A 26301-nucleotide genomic window follows, 5' to 3' on the forward strand; every position below is an offset into this window, starting at 1 on the left:
AAATAATAATAACAGAAAAACATTATTAAATAAAAATGTATAATTAAAAATAGCCAAAAGTGACTACAATTTTGTTTATTATTTATTTATTAGGGAAACAATACAGTAGAATTACATAACTACAATTTTTTTAAGTACAAATTATTGGTCGTTTCAGAGGAAGTTTAGGAAGAAGTTCATGAACTATCATATATATTTCTATAAAATTAATGCACTTCAAAAGGAGGCGATTTTACATATGTATTATCTATTCATCATTTAATGTCATAATCATATTACTCTATACCCAATACTTAACTTAGATGATGATCTGGACAAATAATAAGTAGATCTATCTCTAAATAACAATAATTCTACGAGGAAACTCATCATGTCTCATGTATGCATTTACATCACAGAAATTAGATCATATGTTGACCCTACAATATTAATAATATTGTTATTAAATCACACGTACTTCCTAATTACTACTATTGGAAATCATACCTTCTCCCTAATTATTACTATTAGAAATCATACGTTCTCCCTTATTTATTACTATTAGAAATCGTACCTTCTCCCTAATTATTACTATTGGAAATCATACGTTCTCCCTAATTTATTATTATTAGAAATCATACCTTCTCCCTAATTATTAATATTGGAAACCATACGTTCTCCCTTATTTATTACTATTAGAAATCGTACCTTCTCCCTAATTATTACTATTGGAAATCATACGTTCTCCCTAATTTATTATTATTAGAAATCATACCTTCTCCCTAATTATTAACATTGGAAACCATACGTTCTCCCTTATTTATTACTATTAGAAATCGTACCTTCTCCCTAATTATTACTATTGGAAATCATACGTTCTCCCTAATTTATTATTATTAGAAATCATACCTTCTCCCTAATTATTAACATTGGAAACCATACGTTCTCCCTTATTTATTACTATTAGAAATCGTACCTTCTCCCTAATTATTACTATTGGAAATCATACGTTCTCCCTAATTTATTATTATTAGAAATCATACCTTCTCCCTAATTATTAACATTGGAAACCATACGTTCTCCCTTATTTATTACTATTAGAAATCATACCTTCTTCCTTACTATTGGAAATCACACGTTCTCCACATTATTATATTTTTCTGGAAAATGTAATAGATATTATTACATTTTCCAGAAAAATATAATTTCCAATTGATTACGTTATTTCATGTACGGAATACATTAAAGACCGTGATCAAAATCAAATCATCAAAATCGGAGGGGATTATCGAGTTACTAAGGTATGTTTAATTTTCGTACTTTTTGAAAATCTAAATGAAAAAACAAAAACATCATTTTTATTCGTTTTACCCACAATATCGAATATTGGAGAAATATTTCATATTATGCCACCGTGACGCCAGTTATTGATGGAGGGTCCTGCAATGGTTTCTTCTGGAAACTGCTGCGAATGCTGTCTCTTATGATGTTCATCCTGTCCAGAGTTCTCTTGCGGTTGCTCTTAGGGGCGAGCAACACAACCAAAGCTGTCAGCACGATCACCAGTAATATCATTGGAATCCAAAAGATAAGCTGATTATTCACTGAAATTGTAGGATTTCATTATTAGTAGAATTCAATCGTAGACAAATCCCACAGCAGTGTTTAGATCCAAGAACATTAATCTTACGGAAATATAAAGGTAAAGTAGTGTGCTAATGACTAGACCACTAAGATCTTCATCTTTATTATTAATATTTACAGTATATATATAAACACGATAAGATCGCTTTGATCGTGTATAAGTGTTTTTATTAATAATATACAATAAGAAAATTATCTATCATAGAATAAGAAGTACATGTGTGATAAAATTAAGTTGACTTTAAGTTTAAGCTCAAATTCTCTGTAACTCTGCTTAACTTGGGCCTAGATGGCACTGCGTGAATTGTCCAGGGGTATTTTTTTACTATTTTATTTAAATATTTTTATTTGGAATTTTCTAAGTAAATACAACAAGCTGTATAAGTTATTATTGCTGGAAGCTTACGATTGCCAGGGTCTGCTGCTGGTGGCATAGTGATGGTGTTCATCGTGCTCTGAGATATTTCCACATCCTGGCCCAGAATCCTAGCGACCACAGTCCACGAGTGGTGGTCTAGTATTGTAGCGTCTTCAATGCGTATTCTACACAGACCAGTAGCTAGGGAGTCATGGCTTGTATACCGGTCAGGAAGATTCTCTGATGAAATAGAAATAGAAATAGAAATAGAAATAATCTTTATTCAAATAAACTCATTACAAGCACTTTTGAATAGTCATATTTTGATTCTACCGCTCATTCGGAATGCAGATTCATCACAAGAAGAATGAGCAAGAAACTTGTGTGTTGCTCTTTTTAATAGATGTTTTTTTTATATAAATAATTACAGTATAACAAGTAAGAGGCATGCGATAATCAACATAGAAGTCGCTACGCACTCATTATTAATGTAATCAGATAATATAGTCAGTGCTTTAGATTTAAAGTTTTTCTATAAAAACATTATTATCGTTAACGAATTCTTCAATTTTATAGTAAGCTTTTTTGCAAAGGAACTGTTTTATTTGACATTTAAATCTTTTTTCTGGCAGATTTATAACAGACTCTGGTATTTTATTGTAAAACCTTACGCAATTGCCATAAAACGAATTACTAACTTTAGCCAAACGACATTTAGGTAAAATCAATTTGTTATTGTTACGTAAGCTTTTATTAGTGCAATCACTAACTCTTTTGAAACTGTCTATATTCCTTCTGGCATAGATGATATTTTCATAAATGTATTGAGAAGCAACGGTGAGGATATTTGATTCCTTAAAACACTCTCGCAATGACTCCCTGGAACCCATACCATAAATGGAGCGAATGGCCCTCTTTTGTAAAGTAAATATGTATTTATATCAGCTGCTTTGCCCCATAACAAAATACCATACGACATAATGCTATGGAAATAGCTAAAATAGACAAGTTTAGCCGTTGCCACGTCTGTTAATTGTCTAATTCTTCTTACCGCGTAAGCGGCAGAACTAATTCGACTCGCCAATTTAGTGATATGAGCACCCCATTGCAACTTGGAATCTAATGTGATACCTAGAAATACAGTATCGTCAACAAAATTAATAGATTTATTGTCCAATACGATTTTTGAATCTACCGGCCTTACATTGGGGAGAGTAAATTTGATACATTTAGTTTTATTTGCATTTAGTAGCATATTATTTGCCGTAAACCATTTTAAAACATAAGAGAGAGAACCGTTTACTTCGTCCATATCATCAATATGTCGATTGACTTTGAATACTAATGAAGTATCATCAGCAAACAGAACTATGTCAGCTATCTTTTCTACCATATAAGGAAGATCGTTTATGTAAACTAAAAATAAGAAAGGACCTAGAATAGAGCCCTGAGGAACACCCATTTTAATACTAGTTCCCTCAGACTTTACACCATTTATTTCAACAACTTGCATTCTATTATTTAGATAGGATTTCATCATGCATAGTGCTTTATATCTAATACCGTAATATTCTAATTTGAGTAAGAGTGTTTCATGATCAACGCAATCAAATGCTTTTGAGAGGTCACAGAATACACCGATAGCATCCTGTGACCTCTCCCAACAGTCACCAGCGTCAGTAGTTGATTTACCGGCCGTGAAACCAAATTGCCGACTGTGAAGCAGTCTATTTATTTTAAAGTGGTGAAGCATCTGATTGAGCATAATTTTTTCGAACACTTTACTTATACTGGTAAGATAGAAATGGGCCTATAATTACCTACTTCAGTTTTATCCCCTAACTTAAAAAGTGGAGTTATTTTACTATGTTTCATTAAATTGGGAAAAACACCGTCAAAAATACATTTATTGAAGATAGTTACTAAATATGGAGCAATAACATCTATAGCGGTGTTAATAACTTTCAGACATGCCCCAATGGTCTTCAGTATTTTTAAATTTAATTGTTTAAATGTTTTCGTAATTGTAGCAATGTCAATAAATGTAAATTTAAATGTAACCGGACACGAAGCAACATTGTCAATAAGGAATGATTTAGCTATACTTGGAGAAGAGTCCAAAGAGGACGTAATATCAGTTGGAATACTAGCGAAAAATTTTTCAAAAATATTGACTATTTCTTTTGTGGACGTTACTAGTTTATCATTATAATTTAACGTAAAATCATTATATGGACTTTTAACTTTGCCAGTTTCTTTATTAATAATATTCCACACTGTCCTAATCTTATCCTTGGATTCTTTAATTTTTTTATTTAGATAATTAGACTTTGCTACATTACATACCTTTTTAAAAGTTTTTGAGTATCTTTTTACATAATTTACGAATGTACTATCGAAACGGTATTTTTTTTGATCATATAAATCAAATAATATATTTCTACTTTTAAGAATTCCCCTTGTAGCCCATTCTGAAAATTTTGTTTTGTTACTAATACTGATAGTTTTTTTGTTAAAAGCCTTATTATATTCGTAAGAAACAATATTGAAGAAATCTGTATAAAGTTTGTTTGGTTCATCAGATTGAGGACAAAAATCTAATTTACTACGAACTGATATTTTAAATTTATTTATCTTATAACTAGTCAAGTCTCTTTTTAATAAATTAATTTTCCTAATTTTGTTTACGTGATTTGGAAAAATTAATAATTGACCACAGTGATCAGAAGGAAGGTTGTTTAATATTATTTTATCTAAATATTCACTGTTGCTAAATATGTTATCCAAACAAGTAGCAGACGTGGCTGTGATACGAGTGGGTTCGTGGAAGACATTACTCAAGTCAAAAGATTGAAATAAACTCATTAATTTAGTTTTTGTGGTGTTATGTGATAAAATGTCAACATTGAAATCACCACACACTATAAATTTTTTGTTAATATTAAATACTCTTTTAAAATATCCTCCATTACCTCTTCAAATAAATTATAATCACTATTTGGAGGTCTATATACGCACATAACTATATAATTTTCTAGTTCCACACAGGAAATTTCAATACAACACTCAACGGAAAGATTGCCAATATCAACGTTCTTTTACTTTTATATTATTTTTCACCAATATCATGGAACCTCCTCTATTTACTATTTTTCTATTAAAGCAGCTGACAATATTATAATTGTTTAAGCTTAACATCATATTGCTCACTTTGAGCCAATGTTCAGTTAAACATAGAACATCTATATTATTTTTTTCTAAAAACAATTGAATAATTAATTCACAGCCGAGAAAACTTTGTATGTTCTGGTGAACAATTTTCAATTCTGATAGCTTTCCCTTTGTCATTTTCAGCAGTTTAAATCTGCAGTCATATTTAAATTATTGTAAATAAAAGGATTCTTACTAGAATCAATATTTATGTCAATATTTTCAGAATGTTTAGTATTAACATTAGTACAAATACTACTAATTGTATTAGTGCAACCCATTATATTACTTATAATGGGGTCATTTATATTATAAGCTAGTAAACTAGCTATATTTCTTATTTGTTTTTTAGGCAGATAAAATCTATCTCCAGTCATACAAAAGTTTGTAACAAATTTGTTACTATCAAAAAATAAAAAGTCATTATGACGACAAGTCATATTATAAATTAAATTATTAATATAATATATGAACTTATTTTGTTCAATAGTCAGAGAATGACAGTAAGGAAATGCACATAAAATTATTTTACCTATGCCCAGCTCAGCAATATTAAGCAAAGAGTTTACAAGTTTAATGACATGACTTTTTTTTTACATTTAAACAGTTGCCTAAAGCAATGACTAATGTGGTTAACTTATCATACCTACCATTAACCACCTTATTTAAAATACAGGCAATGAAGCACCAGGTAGACAATTATTTATAACATGTTGAGATAAACTTTCTGATAATGAACGGCCCAAACCCTTACTATATTCATCTGAATAAATAATTGTCCTTCGTACTGGTGCAACATTACAATTATCAGTTTTTAAAGACAAGTTAGAATTGAGTAAATTTGAACAAGGAGTGATTGACTCAGTCAAGACTGATGTGATTGACTTATTGTTATTTCCATTAGGGCTATATTGACAAGATTTAGGAGATTCAGGTGTCTCACAACAACATTTCTCTGTCAATGAGGTGAACCGCTCCATGTTGTAATTACCCAACTCTATTAATTTATCCAGTGATTTACTGTAGTTATTAATTTCATGTTGAGCACACTCATATTTATTTGTTAAATTATATAATAAAGATTCCAACTCTTGAATTTTACTCTTTAATTTATTTTGTTCTAAATCCTTATCATGTAAATTTGTTTTACAATTTTGAAGTTCTTGTAACAGGTCTAATTTTTGTCTTCTAATATTTATAGATTTTAAACATTTAGTATGAGTTCTCACTAACTTTTCTGACTTTTTAATAAATTTGTTTATTTTTATATATTTTTTTAATTTATTGACACTATTAAATTGACTAGTACAACTATTTGAACTGGGTGTATTTGTTAAATCTATGGTCACCAACGGCTGAGTAGACTTTTGATCACAAGTGACATTTAACAATTCTGTATACAGATCTAAGGTGTTATTATAGCTACTCACCCGTTTGTGTTCCAACATAGATTCACTATGTGCTTGAGCTTCCTTAAGGTGTCTCTCGAGGTGAGTGATACGCTGTAGATTTGACTCATATGTGTCCCTGCAGTGATCATATTCATTAACAATTTCCTGAAGTCTATCCCTGTCAACGCGTAGGTCTTCACAGAATACATTAATGTTTACAAGTTCCCCCTTGGCCACATATTTGTCAAATAGAAATTTCATCTCTATTTCACTATCATCCCGTTCCTGTAACAATACTTTATTCAAGTCTTGGGTTTTCTTTAATTCAACGAGTGCCACCTTAAGTTTAGCATCAAGATCACAGGCTCTTCGGGACATCATTATTAAATATGCTGAGTAATAAATTTAAATATAAAGGAATTAAATGGAATTTAAAACTTGTGCTATTTCCTTACAATAAAATTTATTTATAAATATATAATATGTAAGTAATGTTAGTAAATATGTTAAATATAAATAACAATACTAAAGATTATTATATGTAAGAACTTACAGTTAGTACTTACAATAATATTTGGTTAGTTCGACGCACAACTTGAATTCACTTTTAAAATTACCACAATATTAACATGTAACACAAAACAAGTAATAATAAAGGAATGTTATAATAATTTAAATTGAATTACGCGATAACATATACAAGATTGATGTAAATATAAGTTTATTACGAACTTTGACAGTTGACCGGTAGGAAATATTTGTGTCGATTTTTGTACACAAATACAATATAAAAATGAACACAAACAACAATAGATGCTTCTTATAGCTTAAACTCACTAATTATATCAATTGCACTTAGTAAATTATATAAAAGTATTTAATTATTACGGCCAGCTGACAAAGACAGTTATCGGTAATGTTGCCAGTCGAGAAAAAAAAAAAAAAAAAAAAAAACTAAAAAAAAAAAAAAAAAGATGTGACACCTAATTAATAGTATAAGCAATTTGTAATATTACTTTGAATTTTTTACTTCACTGGAATGTCCAAATTGAATAATTAGAGCAATGTCATAATAGTTGTTTATAGAAATAACTAATATAACTTTATTTAATAGATGGCTATGGGAAGAGAGGGGATTAGTAGTAACGGGGACTATTGGAATCCAAAGTGCTTAATTGCTGGTAAGGTAAATTAGCTACGATTGTCCTTTAATGCTTTACTGATGTAGCATCAGCATATTCATTAGCATTGTGTTTATATTGTATATTTTAAACTTACGTATTGTCGCTTAAGAACTTATATGTGCAAAATGTCATATCTTTAGAATTGTGTAATGATTTTATAATACTAGACTAGGTAGTCTTCTTACAGAATCACCTGCGTGGGTCTTCTGCCACTCTCAAATCAATCAGCTACCAAGCAGCTTTGCATATTATATTTCCTTTGGATCATGAGATAGGCAGCGAAATTACAGAGTACAAAGGCGTATCAAGTTAGTCATCTGAAATGGCAACGCATGAGTGGTACTACGGGCGTTGTTTTCTTGTCGGTGATGTTTTTTTAATGGATGATAATGGAATGGTGTACCAGTTAAGGATAGCAGGATGACTATAAAGTTAGGTTAGTAAGCTAGTAACGAATTCACCAGAGGTTACCAACGATGGCTTCCAGGGGGGACCGTGTGGAAGTCAACTTAACATAACAAACTGTTTGGGGTTACTATTCTGTATTATTGACAATCCGTTCCCCCTCTTGTTATAGGCGATGTATGCGCCTTTTTATATCAAATACGGAATATACTGTCATTAACACATGTGTAAAATTTGAGATCTTATGTATGTATATGCTAGCAGCACAGAGTAAAGAAAAAAAGATAAGAGTGTTATAGATGTAGATACCTAGTCCATCGAAGTCATCATGCAATTGTTATATCTGACCCCTGAGTGTGAGTCTTCTATGAAATGAAGGGAATCTTCTATGAAACCACATCCACTATTCTAGATCTTTTAGGTTCCAACATGTGGGAGTGAATTCCGTATCGATGGACGGTGCAATGGTAAAAGGTAGCCGTAGCGATCATGCAGAACAATTCTTCAGAACATAGTCCGTTGTATATTCGGTAGAACACACCAAGCGATGCAAAGTCTCGCCTCAAGCTAATTTATAGATATTGGTACCTAGTCCATCGATGCGAACAAATCTGCAATACTCCAACTGTCGGCTGTTGTCCACCTGCCCCTCCACCACCAGCGTGCTCTGCTCACTGTACTGACGTGCTGACATTGCCTCTGAAACGAAATCATTTTAAAACAATCCTATGAAACATTTCCTATTTATTGTCTCCAATGAATCACGTTCCCATTTCACCGAATAAGTTTTGTAACATGTCAATTAACAATCTTTCTTACAAAATATTTAGGATATGTTTCTTTATTTAACACCTGTACGTGAAAGTTGTCTTGCTATCCTGTTACAGGCCTCCCCTAGAGATATAGTTCATAATATGTATAGCGGACTAATAATTTAGACCCTGGACCTGGTTGATAAGGAATATTAATCTTTGTCTATGTACAGTCACTGATACTACCGGAAATATTTACAATAAAACACTCACTATATCATAATAACAATTGTAAATAACGTATACAATGTTATGTACAAATAACTGTAAATATTTTGAAAAATTCAGAATAGTATTTCAAGTAACTATGATATCTTTTGAAACATAAATCGCATCGATTGTAAAATGCAAAAAACAGCTATAATTAAGTTACGGAATAACATTAAGTTATAAAATTGTAATTGTAACAAGAAACTCACCGTTTACTGTTACTTCAGTGAAAGCTCTTAAAATAGTCCCGTTTCCATATCTAATTTCCCATGTTCCACTGTCAGATGGCTTAACATTTTTGATTATGAATCCACAACTCTCAAGATATTTGGGATCTAATTCAAAATTGACACTCTCGTTCTCGTCAGGCCCAACGAGCTTGCAAGTTTCACTAAGGTCTGTTTTGCTGTCTAGGTGCAAATAGAGATCACTACCTTCTGTTATCATAATTTGTTTTGATTCTGTGTTGTCGCCGCCATTATCTATAATAATAATATTGGTATAGACAAACCAATATATAAGATCCAACCCTATTCCAATTTCTAATATTCCTATTAGTTGAAATTTTTGTTTCGTGGAAACAGTTTTAAACTCCCCATTTAATTTGAATAAAAGTTTGTGGTATTTCATATATATTTTGCTTCTTTTTTGTTTGTCAATACAGACATTATACAATAATCACACATGTTCCGATTAAAAGTACAATTTTATACTAAAACACATGCAAAACATTGCTATTTTGTATAAAATTTTCTTAATGTTTAGATATTAGTAAACTGGTATGTAAAAGTGTTGACCGACCGTCATTGAATCTACATCCATATTGAGGCGACACGTGTTAGAGTTTGGATATAGCTTGGAAGCCTAGTGTTGACTGTTCGGTGAAAAAAACTATGTTACTTATTTAATGTGAAAATAACTGGGTATCTGTACACAAAGTTTATCTAAACGAGATTTTTATCAAACTAAGAATCTAACGAAGCGCGATTGCTCAGGTATTCATTATAAATTAATTATTTCTTATTTGCTTATAACAAATACCTGGTCTTGCACAAGATACATATAAAAAACGAATTGTATTTTACTAGTACATATTTTTAGGATAAAAGATAGGCTATATCTATTCTAGTGAAACGTAGAATCTATCTCCATGTCAAAGTTCAAACTGACATGCGCTCTTTTTTATACATAATATCAATATGGATTATTGAGTGTATCGAAACAGCTTACCTTGAACATTTATGGTGAACGGCAACCTTCTCTCTATAGGGATGTAGTACAACATTATTTCCCAAGAAACTAGAGTCCAGTCACCAGTAACAGTTTTAGATCGAATATCAATATTGACTCCGCATGCATAATTATAATTTTCAATTATCTTTATACCTATTACACTTAACTCTTCAGTGAGACTGTATCGTTCACCATTATTTAAATATATAAAGCATTTTTCGTGTAGGTTCAGCTCATCCGCAGGGATAGTTACTCGGACATTTTCACCAACTTTGACGTCGAAATTTTTTTTGTCTAAGATTTTTATATCTCGTACTGCATCATTTCCTCCTACTAGTTTTATAATTGCCGTGGTCACGCCAGTAACTGTAAACAGCTACAAATGATTAATGGAACTACATATTATTTTACAGCTGTAGACTTTCTAAAAAGGAAAAGTCATCTGTGTCACCATATAAATAATAAAGAACCATCGACAATTAACACAGTGCCATCTAGTCCCACAGTACGCAGAGCTTGTGTTATGGGTAATAAATAACTGATATAAATACATAGATTTTTTTTTAATATATACACAATATACATAGAAAACACCCAGACCGATATAATCAATAATATACTACATACTCATGAATACAAATGTTTGCACCGTGCGAGGAATCGAACCCGCGACCACTTGAAGTAAAGCGGTGTGCTAAACGGTTAGACACTGAGGCCATCAAGATACTGTAATCTGTGTTTCAATTGAAGGGTCAAAATAAGGCAGTGAATTTATAGGATACTGGGCATGACTTAATAGTACTCCAGAATGGCAGCGCATGAGTGATATCACGCACGCATTATGATCATGTGATGTCCATGTTGGAGTTTCTTTATACCACGATTATGGGAAAATACAACAATCATACGGCACAGAGGTAAACGGTAGCCTATGGACACCTGAAATACTAGCGGTGTTTTGCACGGTCCCGACCATTAAGACATCTTAATATACCTTTCTTGAAAAACCCCAGACTGTAATCTCTAGCTACTAACTTACCACCAAGTGGTTTGATTTTATAATACGATATATTAATGAAAAAATATCTAAATGTCAAAATTAACAAAGCCACGGTTATTATGTCTGTGGAGACTAATGAATAAATAAAAAAAAACGCGACTGATGATAATGTGACGGGTATCATTAGTTTGGTTTGTATTCTAAGAAGAACAAAAATAAATCACCTGTTATCAGAATAATGGGACCTACTATCTTCCAAACATCTTTCGAACACATTGCTCTCAACACTCCACTGTCATTTGTAATGAAACTACTATTCTAATGAAAAACTTGTAAATAATCTAAATTATATATTTATATTATATACTTTTATATTATTATCTTATCTGCTGATTTTCGCTAATAGTCTCCTTCTTCACTGAAAGTTATTAATACATCTTTACATATAAAAATTACGTGTCAAGTTGTTTGTCCGCGATGGACACCTACTCTACTGAACCGATGCACATTTGATCCAACTTGAAAGATAGGATAGCTCACATCTCAGTTTATAGTTGTAATATTATTAATTTATATTCATGTATCGTGGCTAAGGTTCTTGAATAAAATAATATTACGACTATAATTAAGCAACGCGTGGCCGGGTCTGATAGCAATAATATAGTTATTTTATTCTATGCAACTTAATGAACAAAATGAAACCTACCCTTTTCTTCTTTTTATTACTTAACGATAAAACTGCCTTTTGTATCAGTTAATATATCAGTATATTTACCATTTTAATTATAAAGAATATTTTTTTATAAAATTAAATAAATATGTAATGATGTATCTGTGGTCATAACACAAATTAATTTTGCCACGGAAGCGTTAGCACTCCCTTCGACAGTATCTTCCTTCATGAAGGTAGACAGTATGTCAATGGGCACCCCGACCACAAACTTTGGAACTCATGTTGTGGTTCGATTACAGCTGCGTCGCCCACAATGTCAGGTTCTCTAGACACTCGACTATGTTATCTTTTTTTTAAATTTGATGATAATGGAATGGTGCACTGCGCTAACGGTATACGCTGGCGGGGCACCAGTGGAAGGTGATACGATGAGAATGAGATCAGGTCAGTAACTGACCTGACCTCATTCTCATCGTGACAAATTCACCAAAAATTTGTCACAATGGGCTAAGGTGTCGCACTGTGCCTACAATACAATGGACAGAAAGAAAGAGAACAAGTTTATTTGGTGCACATAACAATAACAAATATATTTTTTTAATTTTAAATTGCATATTGGATTATACTAATTAGATACTTATGCTGATATGCCATGACGCTGGTATTCTGCGATTCTGATACCTCCACACATATAAATATAATTATAATAGACATACCTACATAAATCTAGGCTTATAACACTGAGTAAACATTAAATATATATTACTATGACATTAAATATCAATCACTAGTACACACTGAAATATTATATAACACATAATGATCTGGTGACACTATCAGACAAAATATGACAACTTGCGTTACCCTGCATTTGGAGTACAGTTTTGTGAGTATGGAGTAAAACTTTTTCAAATTTATTTAAAAATTCTGCACAGTTAAAGAATCCTTTATAGGAAGAGAGATGTTATTCCAGCACTTCGTAGCAAAATAGCGAAAACTACCACAATATGCCGTTTTATGTGAGGGACATATCAAATGACCGCCGCGTGAATGACGACTACTGAACGTCTGCTTTTTTACAACTTCAAATAGTAAACTGGCAAAGTGTAATTTACGCCGTGTTTCCATACTCATAAGGTCTTTACTATTTAAATATGGTGATACATGGGCTCTACGATGTATTGGAAAACAAATCTTGCACAAGAACGCGCTGAATAATTTTTTTTGTGCGAGCTAAATGATGCGGATACAGTCATAGGTGGTTCTATGACTGTATAAAATGGACATCCGCACTTGGATAAAATTATCCACAGGTACAAAAGACAAACATTAGGGGAAGTGGAATGATTGGAAGGAATGTACCATGTTAGGTCGACCTATGCGCGGTTCTCCCTGAACACCACACCTCAACACATCCTCTACTGGTGCCCCGCCAGCGTATACCATTAGCGCAAACGGGTGCATTATTCTATAATCATCCATTAAAAGAAATAGGCAAAAAGATAAAATGCCGAACCCGCCTATGCTAGCGATAAAGTGAGGGATGGGATGAGACTGATGTTAGATCGGTTAGCCTATTGTGGTGGATTCACCAGGAATTATCCACAACGGTTTCCAGAGAGGATCGCGTGGAGGTCAATGCTAGGGACCACAAACCCTATTATTAACAACCCCCTCTTCTTCCTCCAGTTTATTACTCGCAGATGCAGCATGCAATTACCATGGACGAACATAGTAACTTCTATAATATTACCCATATTATTTACTTAATTAAAATAAGACTAAAGAGTCATATTAAAAACAGAACTACAAATAAATACCTACATGTTTACGCTTTAAGGCATTAATACCGCCATATGCACCTTTATTTTTGTATTTGTGCATAAAAAATTTAATTGATAAATAAATATTTCTTGATAAATGTTTAATGAAAACATACAAAACGTTAATTTTTTAAAACAAACAATATTTTACTCGGATTGAAGAGTACCTTAGTAATGGCGAATTTCAAATAGACAGTGAATATTTCATATAAATATAAAGAAAAGATCCATAGAAAGGTATTTATATAATAATTATTCTATATCATAAATATATAATATTATAATACGATAATATTTTAAGCCTGATTTCGTTTTGAAATCGTGACGTTGGATACCTACTTTTAACCTACTTCAAAGGATGTGGTTCTTTTATATCATACATAAGTTTGATATCGGTAGGCGATATTTAAATATATTAAATTCTAAATGAATCGTTATTTTTTCTGATCTGTGCGAAAGTCTGTGTCTGTCTGTTTCGCTTTCACGCCAAAACTACTGAATGAAATTTGGTACACAGATAGTCTAGAGCCTGAGAAAAGATATAGGTGACTTTTAATGCGAAAAAAGGTTGTAAGGGGTTGAAAGGGGAGAGGGAAGTTTGTATGGAAGTATCGTGATTTTTAAAGCTAGAAACTTGAAACGTATTTTTAAAGATGTATATAAAATTGAAATAAATACGATATTCAAAGTTTTAAAAAATATTACCCCTAAGGGTAAGTTTTCAAAAATGGGGGATGAAAGTTTGTATGGAAATTCGTTATTTTTTAAGCTAGAACTATGAAACTTTTTTCTTGAGCAGGCTATAATTAGCCTAAATAATTAAAAATCATCAAATGTATCACCAATAGGAAGACCTCTTCCCATAGGTCAAATTTATTCGTGTGTATATAAATATTCAACAAATATCAACCCACCAATCTACAATATGAGAATGTTACGAATATTATTGTGCATTTAAGTATATTAACTTACAATTTAAATATACTCAAAATTGGCTGGAAAATAAAGAATTTGAAATAGACATTAGAATTACTTAATAATTATCATGTAAATAAGTAATTTGTCTACGGGTTTTACCCACAGACCATGTTCTGTGGATATAATCACAGATAAGATAATGTAACATAGTAAAACTATGTATGTTAGTTTGCGCACGCGTGTAAGGTGAAGGAGTTCGGTAAACAGGTCAGTATCTAACTTTATAGAAAACCGAGCTGTACCGTCTTCGTCCGAGTAAAATAGTCATCTTGACCACATAATGAAAAAAATATTTAGTAATCTAACACAATTTCATTTTCTTAATTATAATTAACGAATTTCCATACAGAATTTCATACACCTAAAGCTCAACAATAAGTTTCAAGCTTCCAGCTTTGAAAATGACGATACTTCCATACTATCTTTCAACCACCTTTCAATCCCTTTCAACCCTTTCTAAAAAATATATTTCAAGCTTCTAGCTTATCTAGCTTTAAAAATGATACTTCCATACAACCATTCATCTACCTTTTCAACCCCCTTACAACCCTTTTTCTCTTTAAAAAGTAACTATCTTTCTCAGGTTCTAGTCTATCTGTGTACCAAATTTCATTTAAATCGGTTCAGTAGTTTTGGCAACTAAGTGAGACAGACAGACAGAGTTGCATTTATAATATTAGTAAGAAAACTCAAAAAGTACATTATTCTTCTTTCAAATAATAAAAAAATAGAGTGTCTTCGAAATACCCCAGTATTAGCCCCAACTTGGGGCAACAGTAGTGTAGCGTGGACACTAATAATATATAATATTAAATAAAACTACTATAAATTACTCACAAAATAAATTACCCACGACTTCGTATGGTTATTTTTTATCTAAACATATAAATAAAATTGGAGTGTCTATTTGTAATATTGAAATAACCGTTTTTACTAAATGTATATGAATATAAATACGGTACATACACCAAAATAACATTTTTTACAAGTTTTGTCTATCTGTCTGCCTGTCTGTTTGTTTCGGCTAATCTCTGAAATGGCTGGACCGATTTTCACGAGACTTTTTTTGGCAGGTAGTTGATGTAATAAGGAATAATTTAGGCTTCTTATAATTTAGAACAAATATTTTATTTCAGAAAAATAAAGTTAAATTCCACGCGGATAAAATCGCGGGAACAGCTGGTATAAAATATAGACCATATCAATCCTCGATATAATCTCTTTCTACGTCAAAGATCATTAGGGTCTTTTGTGCCATAGACGTGTAAAGGTAATAGATAGACAAACATATTATCGTATTGGTATTATTTGTATGGATAATACTTAACAAGTATAATAAAATTATAAAATAATATAAAATAAAGGAATATACGCTTTATTAAAATTTTTACATAAAAAATCGTATTGTCATCTTAGTTTTTACGCCGCCATGACGCCAGTATTTAAAGCAGGGTCCTGCAACGGTTTCTTCTGGAAACTGCCGCGGATGCTGTCTCTGATGATGTTCATCCTGTCCAGAGTTCTCCTGCGGTTCCTCTTAGGTACAAGCAACACAACCAAAGCTGTCAGCACCATCACCAGCAGCATCATTGGAATCCAAAAGATGAGTTGTTTATTTGCTGAAATTATATAATTTTGTTATTAGTATAATTACGATATATTATACCTCTATATACGCATATAAATAAAATTGCAGTGTCGGTTTGTAATATTGAAATAACCGGCTAATCTATGACATGGCTGGACCGATTTTGACGGGACTCTTTTTGGCAGGTAGTTGATGTAATAAGGAGTAACTTAGGCTACTTTTATTTTAGAAAAATAAAGTTACATTCCACGCGGAGGATGTCGCGGGAAGAGATAGTATTAAATAAATTAGACAACTTATACAGCGTCATTCAGAGCCACCTTTTCCAGATATCGTTATTTTTATTAATTCAGAGAGTTAAGGCTGACCTTGGTAGTTATTTATTGAGTACTTATGGAAGAAATTTTAGTATAATCAACTGATCAAATCAAAAAAAAAATATTAAATTCAGTCTATGAACAGAATAAATCGAGAAGAACTGGCAAAAAATTCAACTGAATTTCTTTTTTTTTAAATAGAAGATTATCTACATTGTGACACTGTGTCTATGTCTAATATTAAGAAAGAAGAAGAGGAAGAGATCGCTTAGTGATAAGACCGCTTTTTGGATGTTTATGTCAACTTAGTATTTTAATTATTTTCAGTACTTGCTGCTACATAGAGTATAAATAAATAAAATAGACAAATAATCAGATAGGTCGCTTATTCGTTAGTAGTCGGTTATTTATTCTGATAGAAGCTTACGATTGCCAGGCGCCGCTGCTGGTGGCATGGTGATGGAGTGCGTCGTGCTCTGAGAGATCTCTACGTCCTGACCCAGGATCCTGGCGACCACAGTCCACGGGTGGTGGTCTAGGATAGTAGCGTCTTCAATGCGTATTTTACATAGACCAGTGGTTAGGGAGTCGTGACTCGAATACCGGTCAGGCAGGTTCGCTGCAGTGACACCTAAGTAATAAAATAATTATTATTCGTTCTTTTTTATTACACTCGAGAGGTCGTGGGTTTAACTGGCCAACATCAAACATTTTGTGTCAATTATTATTTCTAACCCATATTCCGATGAAGGGAAACTTCTAAAAAACTGCACTGTACACTGTACCTCTTAGGTTCCTGCGTGTGTCGATGAATTCCCTGTTGATGGCGAGCGGTGCTATGGTAAAAGTAGACGTAGGCATCATGTAGAGCCATTCTTTAGAACATAGTCCGTTGTATATTCCGTAGAACACACCAAGCGATGCGAAGTCTCGCCTCAAGCTAATTTATAGATATAGATACCTAGTCCATCGATGCGAACAAATCTGCAGTACTCCAACTGTCGGCTGTTGTACACCTGCCCTTCCACCACCAGCGTGCTCTGCTCAGCGTATTGACGTGCAGTCATTGGCTCTGCAATATATTTTTAATATAATTTTTAATCGAAATCATTTTAAAAACTATCTGCTAAAAAAGCAGCACACAAATAGCACAATAAAATACTATTGTAGGCGACGTCAGGTGATGTTAGGTAACTATGAAACTGTGCTGCTTTATCTCATCCCTTTAACCAAAACAATATAGAAAGATAGCAGCTGAAAATATATGTGACAAAGGTACCCTACACAGACGAGTACACAATGTTCATGTAGGTATTTACCGATTATTTAATCGGTACTTAAGTTTATCGCATCACTCTTTCACCGGAAAAATTATGGCATAAAGTCTTCCTGATCTTTTATAATGAGAAAAATATTTGTGCAACCAAATAAAAAGAAGGTTTGGCTTCAAAAATTACAGCCTGTGCATTTAGAAAAAAATAAATAATCCTTAAAGTTAATAATCCTTCTAGAATAATTCGTCTTAGTAATTATGTTGATAAAGTCACCCATTAGGTTGGTTGGTTATATGACATAAATTATTGAATTTATGTAATATAACCATATACAGACGATTACGTTTACGTTACTATATTTACTGATTATTTTATTTAGTCTATGCAAATTAAATAGAAAATGACTAAGCAAAACCTACGGTTAACGTATTGTATAATGTAAAATATCAGGCGTTACGTGATTTTTTTATTCTTACATACATTACATTAGCTTACTTCAAGCCTCATATAAATAGTGAAAAGTAATGTAAATTAATATTAGATAAATAAAAATTTGTATAACAACAACTTCTTCATATAAATTTAGCATAGGGGCAAACCTTAATAGGCCTCTAATAATAAGTGTTTTTCGATGCTTATTTAGCACGCACAACGAATTGCATGCTAGTTAAAGATCAAAAATAGATTTAAGATTGACTTTGCCCATTCTTTGAAGATTTTAATACTGTATCTTCGGAATTTTGAAGATTTTAATATTGCTGGGTGATAATTAACAATATACATATGAGCAACAAAAACTTTCTGGAATAACGTACGGTATGGATTCCGAAATGGTCAGAGTCCAAGTACCTATAATAACAATATCTTAATATATACATGTATGTGGTCAATTCTGATGAATTTATATTCATAGCTATGCTTTGTACCAACCATTTACAGTAACATCAAAAACTGCCCTTTGTTCTGGTTCATTGAAGTCTTGGAAACCGACGTGGCAACTCCAGCTGCCGCTATCGGAGGACAGCAGGTTCTTAAATCTGATACCACACTCGCCGGCATCCAAACCTGCACCTACGTACTCCATAGTCTCTGATGAGGTACCTGTAATATATGCTAGACATTAGATTTGTAGAACGTAATCAATGAAGATATATTCTCATAATCACAAAAATTACAAAATAAAGCCTATTTTCTAGAATACAATTCACCTATATATTATATATTTTGATAGTTGCTAATATTATGCAAGGAAATAGTCCACTCCGGCTTATATCGCAAATTATAAGTATGTGAGTTTCGTGTTACTTATAGAAACCGTTTAATCTTTTATTCGATCTATTTGAATGCCGTTGGTCGTAGCTGGCCTATATAACTTCACAGAATGTATCTTTCAAATAGTGAAATAATTTCTCAAATTGGTGCAGTGGATACCGAGTTTACGTTTTTTTTTATTTTATTTTCGATTTTTGCGGATAAATATTGCCATATAGGAAAACATAATTAATTTTAAATGCAAGAATGTGTTCTTGTGTTGATATGTAAATTAAGATAGCCGTTGTATTCGAATTGCTTAGATGAAAGTGAAATTCTTTATAAATGGTTCTTAAAATTATTAAAAAAAATTGCATAAATGATAAATAACTCGTAGTTACCAGGTGAAATATTGAAGACAGTTCCATTGCGTGCTCTAAAGTAACAGTACCTTACTGCGGACTGTATCGAGCATGTCATGGTCACGGCGTCGCCCTCCACAGCTGTGATTCTATCTACATCGGTGGTCAAGACAGGCTCTGAAAGCGAAATTGATAATATTTGAACATGGCTAAGTCACGTAGATTCTTCATTAAAGGTTTCTACAGAAGGGATAGTCAGAAAAAATATTACATGCACAACAGGCTGAAAGCTCCAAAGTAAATAAATGATTTTGAATTTGAGTTGAAAACTGTTTTCATTTTGGTATATAATAGATATTTAGATTTTTTTTAAGAAAGCAACTATCTTATTGTAGATGCCATGCTCGAGAGACAGTAGGTTCACATCGTTACTATAAAATATGTGTCAATTTACCTGACACTACGGAAGCAGCGACTTCAGGATCCCGCATGGCCCAAGGGCAGAGTACTGTCAAGAATCCGTAATACTCGTCCTGATCAGTTTCAATAGCACATCGCCAAAGCCCCAAATCCGATGTTTGAGGGTCCACAATTCGGAGACCGCATTCATGAGTTCTTACTTGAGAATTTAGACTGAAATACACAATTTCAGTTATTTTAAATGGTGTAGTATTCGATGTGTAAATAATGTAGGTAGACATACCACATTTTGTTTTTGAGTACCTTCTCTTCCCTTACATTACAATAAAAAACCTAAAATCTAACGTTGTTGTTAGGTATACTGGCGCAACCTTATCTTAAGATTAATTAAATTACTCGTTTTGCAGTTGTACTAATATCTGTCTTGCCTTTGTGAACAGTCTATTTCCAAGTATATAAACTTTTCCGAATTCTGGGAGTCATGCCTTCTTGTCGCTTGGCAAAGCTGCCGAAGAAGGTGCTGCGTACCCGTTTTCAAAAAAATATTTGTTTATATTTCTCTGCGTGGGCACTTCTATCTCACCTCCAATATTTCAAGACTTGTTTTGTAAGCCCTATTTTGATTTCTAGTATGAGATATGATGATGAACTTACAAGGTAGAGGGTACATCAAACCACAGTTCTCCGGAATGAGAACACATGAGGGATATCTGTGGTGCTGTTTATATAGTGGTGTTTATAACTTTTTTAATACTACGTTTGTAGCAAACACGCATTCGGCCTATCTGATGGTAAATGGCTACCGTAGGCTATGGACGTCTGAAACACCAGAGGTGTCAGATGTGAGTCATGAGTTACCGACCCTGTGATAATGTGAGCCATAAACATTTCTACCCTTCCAGGTTCATAAAAAAGGTAATAAATTGGATAACTTTACCTAACACCTGCTCCGTGGAAACTGTACCGACTCTCTCCTACTCCTTCATTAGCCAACAGCATACGACCAGATGGATCGCGGAACTTGCAAGCACGTACTTCGTATTCAGTGGGTACTGAGCATGTCAAGAGTACTTCTGGCTGTTGTTTTTCAACGTGAGTAGTGACTGTAGGTTTCCGTGCTACAATAAAATGGAATAGTTTTATTTTATTTATGCAAACTGACTACAAGTATGGATTCAACTACGTCTCTCAATAACAAATATCTATTTTTGCACTATATTTTGTTTAGATGTTTCCGTACAGATAGGATGGTACTATTTTGTAGGAACTAAGAAGTTAGTGACGGAATTTGTTATTAAACAACATGTATCTAAAAAAAAAGTAGTAACAATATATCTAAAATATGTATATTTGATACAGAATCTGGTAGCTACGTGAATAGCATCATGAACAATTAAGTATTTTGCTTTCCATACATATAATAGCAGAATGCTGAATATTCTATTATAAAGTCTTATTATAATCCTACAAAAAAATACTATGTATATCATCTACTTATGTAATCATGCATGTTTTACAAATAAAGAATCTTGAATCTTGAATCTTGAATATAAATATGTAATAGGCACAGTAGGACAAGCCTTAGCAATGAGGATATTAAAAAAAAATATATTAATTTAATTAATATTAATTAAATTAATAAATTAATTTAAATTATTTTTTTTAATATCCTCATTGCTTTTTTATCAGCTATGCAGATTTTCTGACGCCCAAGCTATTTTTTTAATTTCCTCTATTTTTATTAGTATATACTTGATTAAACACAAATGTTTTAAGAAATCAAACATTTAGATAGCGGAATATGTCTTATCTGTTTTGTGGATAATGCATCATTTCAATATCGAATTCAAGATTTATAACATTTTTCTTTGTTATCTTGTAAAACTTCAAAAGAAGGCAGCATCTTTAAAATATAATCATTGATTGGAAAAGTGTAACAATATTTTGTATTTTAATAGTTAAAGAAGATTAGGTGCGGTATCCATAAGATATTACATATTTAGTAAAAAGAATTACGTTAGCATAGCACCATAGTTTTGCACATAAAAAACAAACATCCACTTCATACAACTTGTATATGCATGTAATAAAATTGTAACGATCAGTTACATTCTGTTTGCGTATTCAAAACTATTATTTGAGGACTTTATCGACATAATGCACCCTAAAATAAGGGTTCTTGGAATTCTTGTCTATTTGTCAAAAATAAACAAACGTTTGTGAGTAAAATTAACCCACTTGGGTCCAGTTTTATCTAATATATTGTGGTAAGCTTCCCTTAGTTTTATTTTTATTGCAATATGTTTATAAATAAACTAGAAAAGAATACGAGTACGAAGCCGTGGGCTCAGCTTATTCACATTCTTTATTAGATTTATAGATAAAATCATAAATTACAACTTACTCATATGTAACAGAACTTATGGAAGTAGTTAACACCATAATAGAATATTATAATACTGCTGTTAAGTATATGCATAACGGTTACTATACGTTTATATAATTTTACATACCTGCTTCAGTTACTGTAACCTTGAAATCATAGTTTTCAGTCAAAACCTTTCCGGGTAAGCCCACGGTCATTTTCCAAACCCCATTGTGCTCTCTATGAGTTCGTCCTAACACAATCTTGCATGCACCGAATCCATCAAAAACTGCAGTACCACTGGGATCCTGAATTCTACAGTAAACTGCATCTTCAGGTCCAATAGTAATATCCACTGGTCTGTCTTTAGCCCAGACGAGATCCATATGCTGTCCATTCCATATTTCTGCAATACGAGTCATATCAACAATTAATTAATTAATTGTAAGAAAGTGTTAAAAGTATAAAGTCGTATGCGTAATCTCTCCTATTCCAGCCACCAAGTAGCTTGCTTTATAATATGTGTCTAGGTTGAAGAGATTAGACACTGAAATAAAAGGGTACGGAGGCAGGATATCTTAGTCATCTGGAAAAGTAATCAAGGGTAACCTACGTTTCCATTTGACCCAATTTTCATGTGACATTCGTGGCATGCGTTACATCTGTGTCGTGATATCTGTGGTCTTATATACTGCTTACCATCAGGTCGGGTTATTTACCATTATACATGCCAGCTACATTAACAAAGCTGTTTATGCATACAGTTACACTATACAGTGATGTGGTAATAATCTTGCGTGAATCACCTTCACAATTCCGGCATCAATTTATTTCTATTTCCATAGTAAGTAGGCTTTCTAGACAAAATCTTTTTATTAATTACCAATTGCACTGGCATTTGTGAATCAGTAGATTTTAATGTTATCAGATAGACTTTACATGCAAAGTTGAGAGACAAAATCAAATATATTTTTGTAGTAGAATTTAAACAATATAGTATAAAGAAACTTACCATTTACAGTCACTTCAGTGAATGCTCTATATATAATGCCATTCCCATATCTGATTTCCCATTTACCACTGTCAGACGCCTTAACACCTTTGACAATGAATCCACAGCTCTCAATATAATTGGAATCTAATTCAAAGTTGACACTTTCACTTTCGTCAGCTCCGAAGAGCTTGCAAGTTTCACGAAGCTCTGTGTTGCTTTCCAGGTGCAAATAGAGATCACTACCTTCCGTTATCGTAACTTGTTTTGGTGCTGCATTGACAATTTCTGTAAAGACATTATCGATAACGATAATCCCACACATATGAATACAATACTAATATAAATTTGTTAATTGTTCATTATCTATACACATGTATAATTTTATCACAGACGTGACAAGATACAGGTAAATAATTAGTCAGTGTTCCAAAAGTGTAACATTTTATTTTTCGGACTACTCTAATGCTGTTGGGCGCAGCTGGCCTTCATAACTTCACCGGACAATAGGGAGTGAGCGCAGATTGCACTCCAAACCCGCAGTAGGGCTTATGAAGCGGCTGGAGACCAACTCCCGCCAGACGGATACGACTTTAGTCTGTGGGCGCTAGGGTTTTGAAGTTCGGCTCAGGCCGTCGTAATTAGGATTTTCAATTCAATTTGATGGGGTATCAATCGGAGGGGAAAAATGTAACAACGTACCTTCAACGTATATGGTGAACGGTAACCTTTTTTCTATAGGACTACTATGTCTTAACTCCCAAGCAATCAGCTCCCATTCACCGACCAAGTTTTCGGATTGAACGTTGATAATAACACCGCATGTATATTCAGGATCATCAAAAATTTTTACACCGGGTATATTTAGTTCTTCAGTAATAGTGTATTGTTCTCCATTAGGCAATTTTAGAAAACATTCTTCTTTTACATTGAATGCATATGCAATAGTAGTTACTCGCACATCTGCACCAATTTTGGTATTGAAGAACTCTTTGTTTAAATTTTCTACTACTCGTTCCGTTTCAGACACTTTTATAATTTCCGCCGCAAGTGCACCACCTAATAATAGTGGCATACATATAATTAAGTATAATCATAAAGGTAATATTAATTAATGAATGGATTATACAAATTCGGCGAAATTAAAAATATTGTTTATGGTGCGAAAACCAAAATAAAGTACTATCTAGCTAAGGTCTGTTGAAATGAGATATTAGTTGAAAAAAATGTTGAAATAGCCCTATTAATATTATAAACTAGCTAACTTCGTCTGCATCACGCTTACTGATCTAAACGGCGTAAAGGTTACAATGAAATTAATGAAAACAGATCGTAGCACAGTACAGACTAGACACATCATTTATCCAAAAAAAGCAGATGGAGCTGTGGGTAACAGCTAGATCTTACTAATATTATAAATGCGAAAGTTTGTGAGTATGGATGAATGTTTGTTACTCTTTCACGCAAAAACACTGAACGGGTTTTGATGAAACTTTACAGTAACGTAGCTTATACATCAGAATAACACATAAGCTATACTTTAAGATTATATTATGTAAATTGGACGATATATAATGATAAGTGTGATGCAGACGAAGTCGCGCGGGTCAGCTAGTAGATTATAAATATACTATGAAACTGCACATTACTAATCGTATATCCAATCTAACAATTAAGCACTTTACTATAAAGTACTGAAAGTATTTCATATTAATTTCTTGTCTTCTTGTTGTTCTACTTAGCTACAATGCACTCCGAACTGACGATACATTTGACATATATATCATGAAAGTCTCTAATAGACATGAATAAATATTCTTTTTTAATGATTCGATTTAATTAATATGTACTAGAGATGTTAATTCTATTGTTAACTTATTATACAGATGGTTATATTATAATTGATTTTACAAGAAACTAAGTACAAAAAATATTTAATAAAATTATGACCAACATCAATGTTTCGGTTGAAAAGATGCTCCGTTAAATGAAATATATGTATAAAAATAAAATGTTCGTTATCTCTTTAATTTCGATGGTAGGTTATTATGTAGTTAAAGTAAAAATCACAAAATCAATAAAATATATCCTACTCATACTTTACTGCTAAAATAAATATAAAAAAATAGTAAAATGATTGCAAATAGAGGCGAACAAAGAGAAAAACATATTACGGAGTAAGGAAAAGAAAGTGATGATTCAATATAAACGAGAAATGAAATCTTTCTTTTTCATAACATTCGTTTAGATAACATGCCGCAAGATAAACTACGATCACTATTTTTCTTGAGTTGGGCATCAACTTGTTTATGGTATTCTTAGTATATATATGAATTATATGAAAAATATTACCTGCCAGTAGGAACGCGCAAGCAAATAACCTCCAAGTCTTCATCCTGACAACTCCCGCCTTACTTGCCGATTACAATTCTAATGAGAAGCATATAAACAATCTGAACTATATAGCCCTGTAAATAATCTCTACGTGATCTCTCATATCTCTACTTTATATTATCTTATCTTCCGATTTTGACTACTGAATAACTTTATTATTACAAAAAATAAGATACAGTTTCAATAACGACGCGTGCTGAAGTGGTATGGACATGATATCGTCAAAAAATTAATAATCACTTAATTTAAATAACAATTACAAAAATAATATTAAAAAAAAATTAAGTAAATGGCCCAATGTAGAGTTTGTTTTTAATATAATTTATGAGGTATATAAAACTACGATCCTTTATGAAAGAAACGGTTAAGAAAATATAAGAAGCAGACAAGTCGGACTTGATTGGATTGAACAATACAACATTAAAATACGCTGCAGGTT

General features: G+C 32.4%; 2 protein-coding genes across 2 annotated transcripts; both read right to left on the reverse strand.

The window, feature by feature from the left end:
• Positions 1 to 1383: 1383 nt before the first annotated feature.
• On the reverse strand, positions 1384 to 11702 carry LOC131846573 (uncharacterized). The gene is made up of 6 exons (XM_059195909.1): positions 11651 to 11702; positions 10424 to 10792; positions 9403 to 9675; positions 8759 to 8876; positions 2030 to 2232; positions 1384 to 1583 (listed from the first exon to the last, which is right to left on the reverse strand). Exons 1-6 carry the CDS (start codon positions 11700 to 11702, stop codon positions 1384 to 1386), a joined length of 1215 nt encoding a protein of 404 aa, XP_059051892.1.
• Positions 11703 to 16319: 4617 nt separating this feature from the next.
• On the reverse strand, positions 16320 to 25863 carry LOC131846621 (uncharacterized). Its single transcript, XM_059195968.1, has 11 exons — positions 25821 to 25863; positions 24171 to 24527; positions 23490 to 23756; positions 22626 to 22883; positions 21050 to 21230; positions 20147 to 20325; positions 19732 to 19869; positions 19010 to 19180; positions 17767 to 17877; positions 17233 to 17436; positions 16320 to 16519 (listed from the first exon to the last, which is right to left on the reverse strand). The coding sequence occupies exons 1-11, from the start codon at positions 25861 to 25863 to the stop codon at positions 16320 to 16322; spliced, it is 2109 nt and encodes a 702-aa protein (XP_059051951.1).
• Positions 25864 to 26301: the final 438 nt, after the last annotated feature.

The sequence above is a fragment of the Achroia grisella genome, unplaced genomic scaffold (genome assembly GCF_030625045.1).
Source record: "Achroia grisella isolate CSIRO2021 unplaced genomic scaffold, CSIRO_AGI_Agris_v1 utg511, whole genome shotgun sequence".
NCBI lineage: Eukaryota > Metazoa > Arthropoda > Insecta > Lepidoptera > Pyralidae > Achroia > Achroia grisella.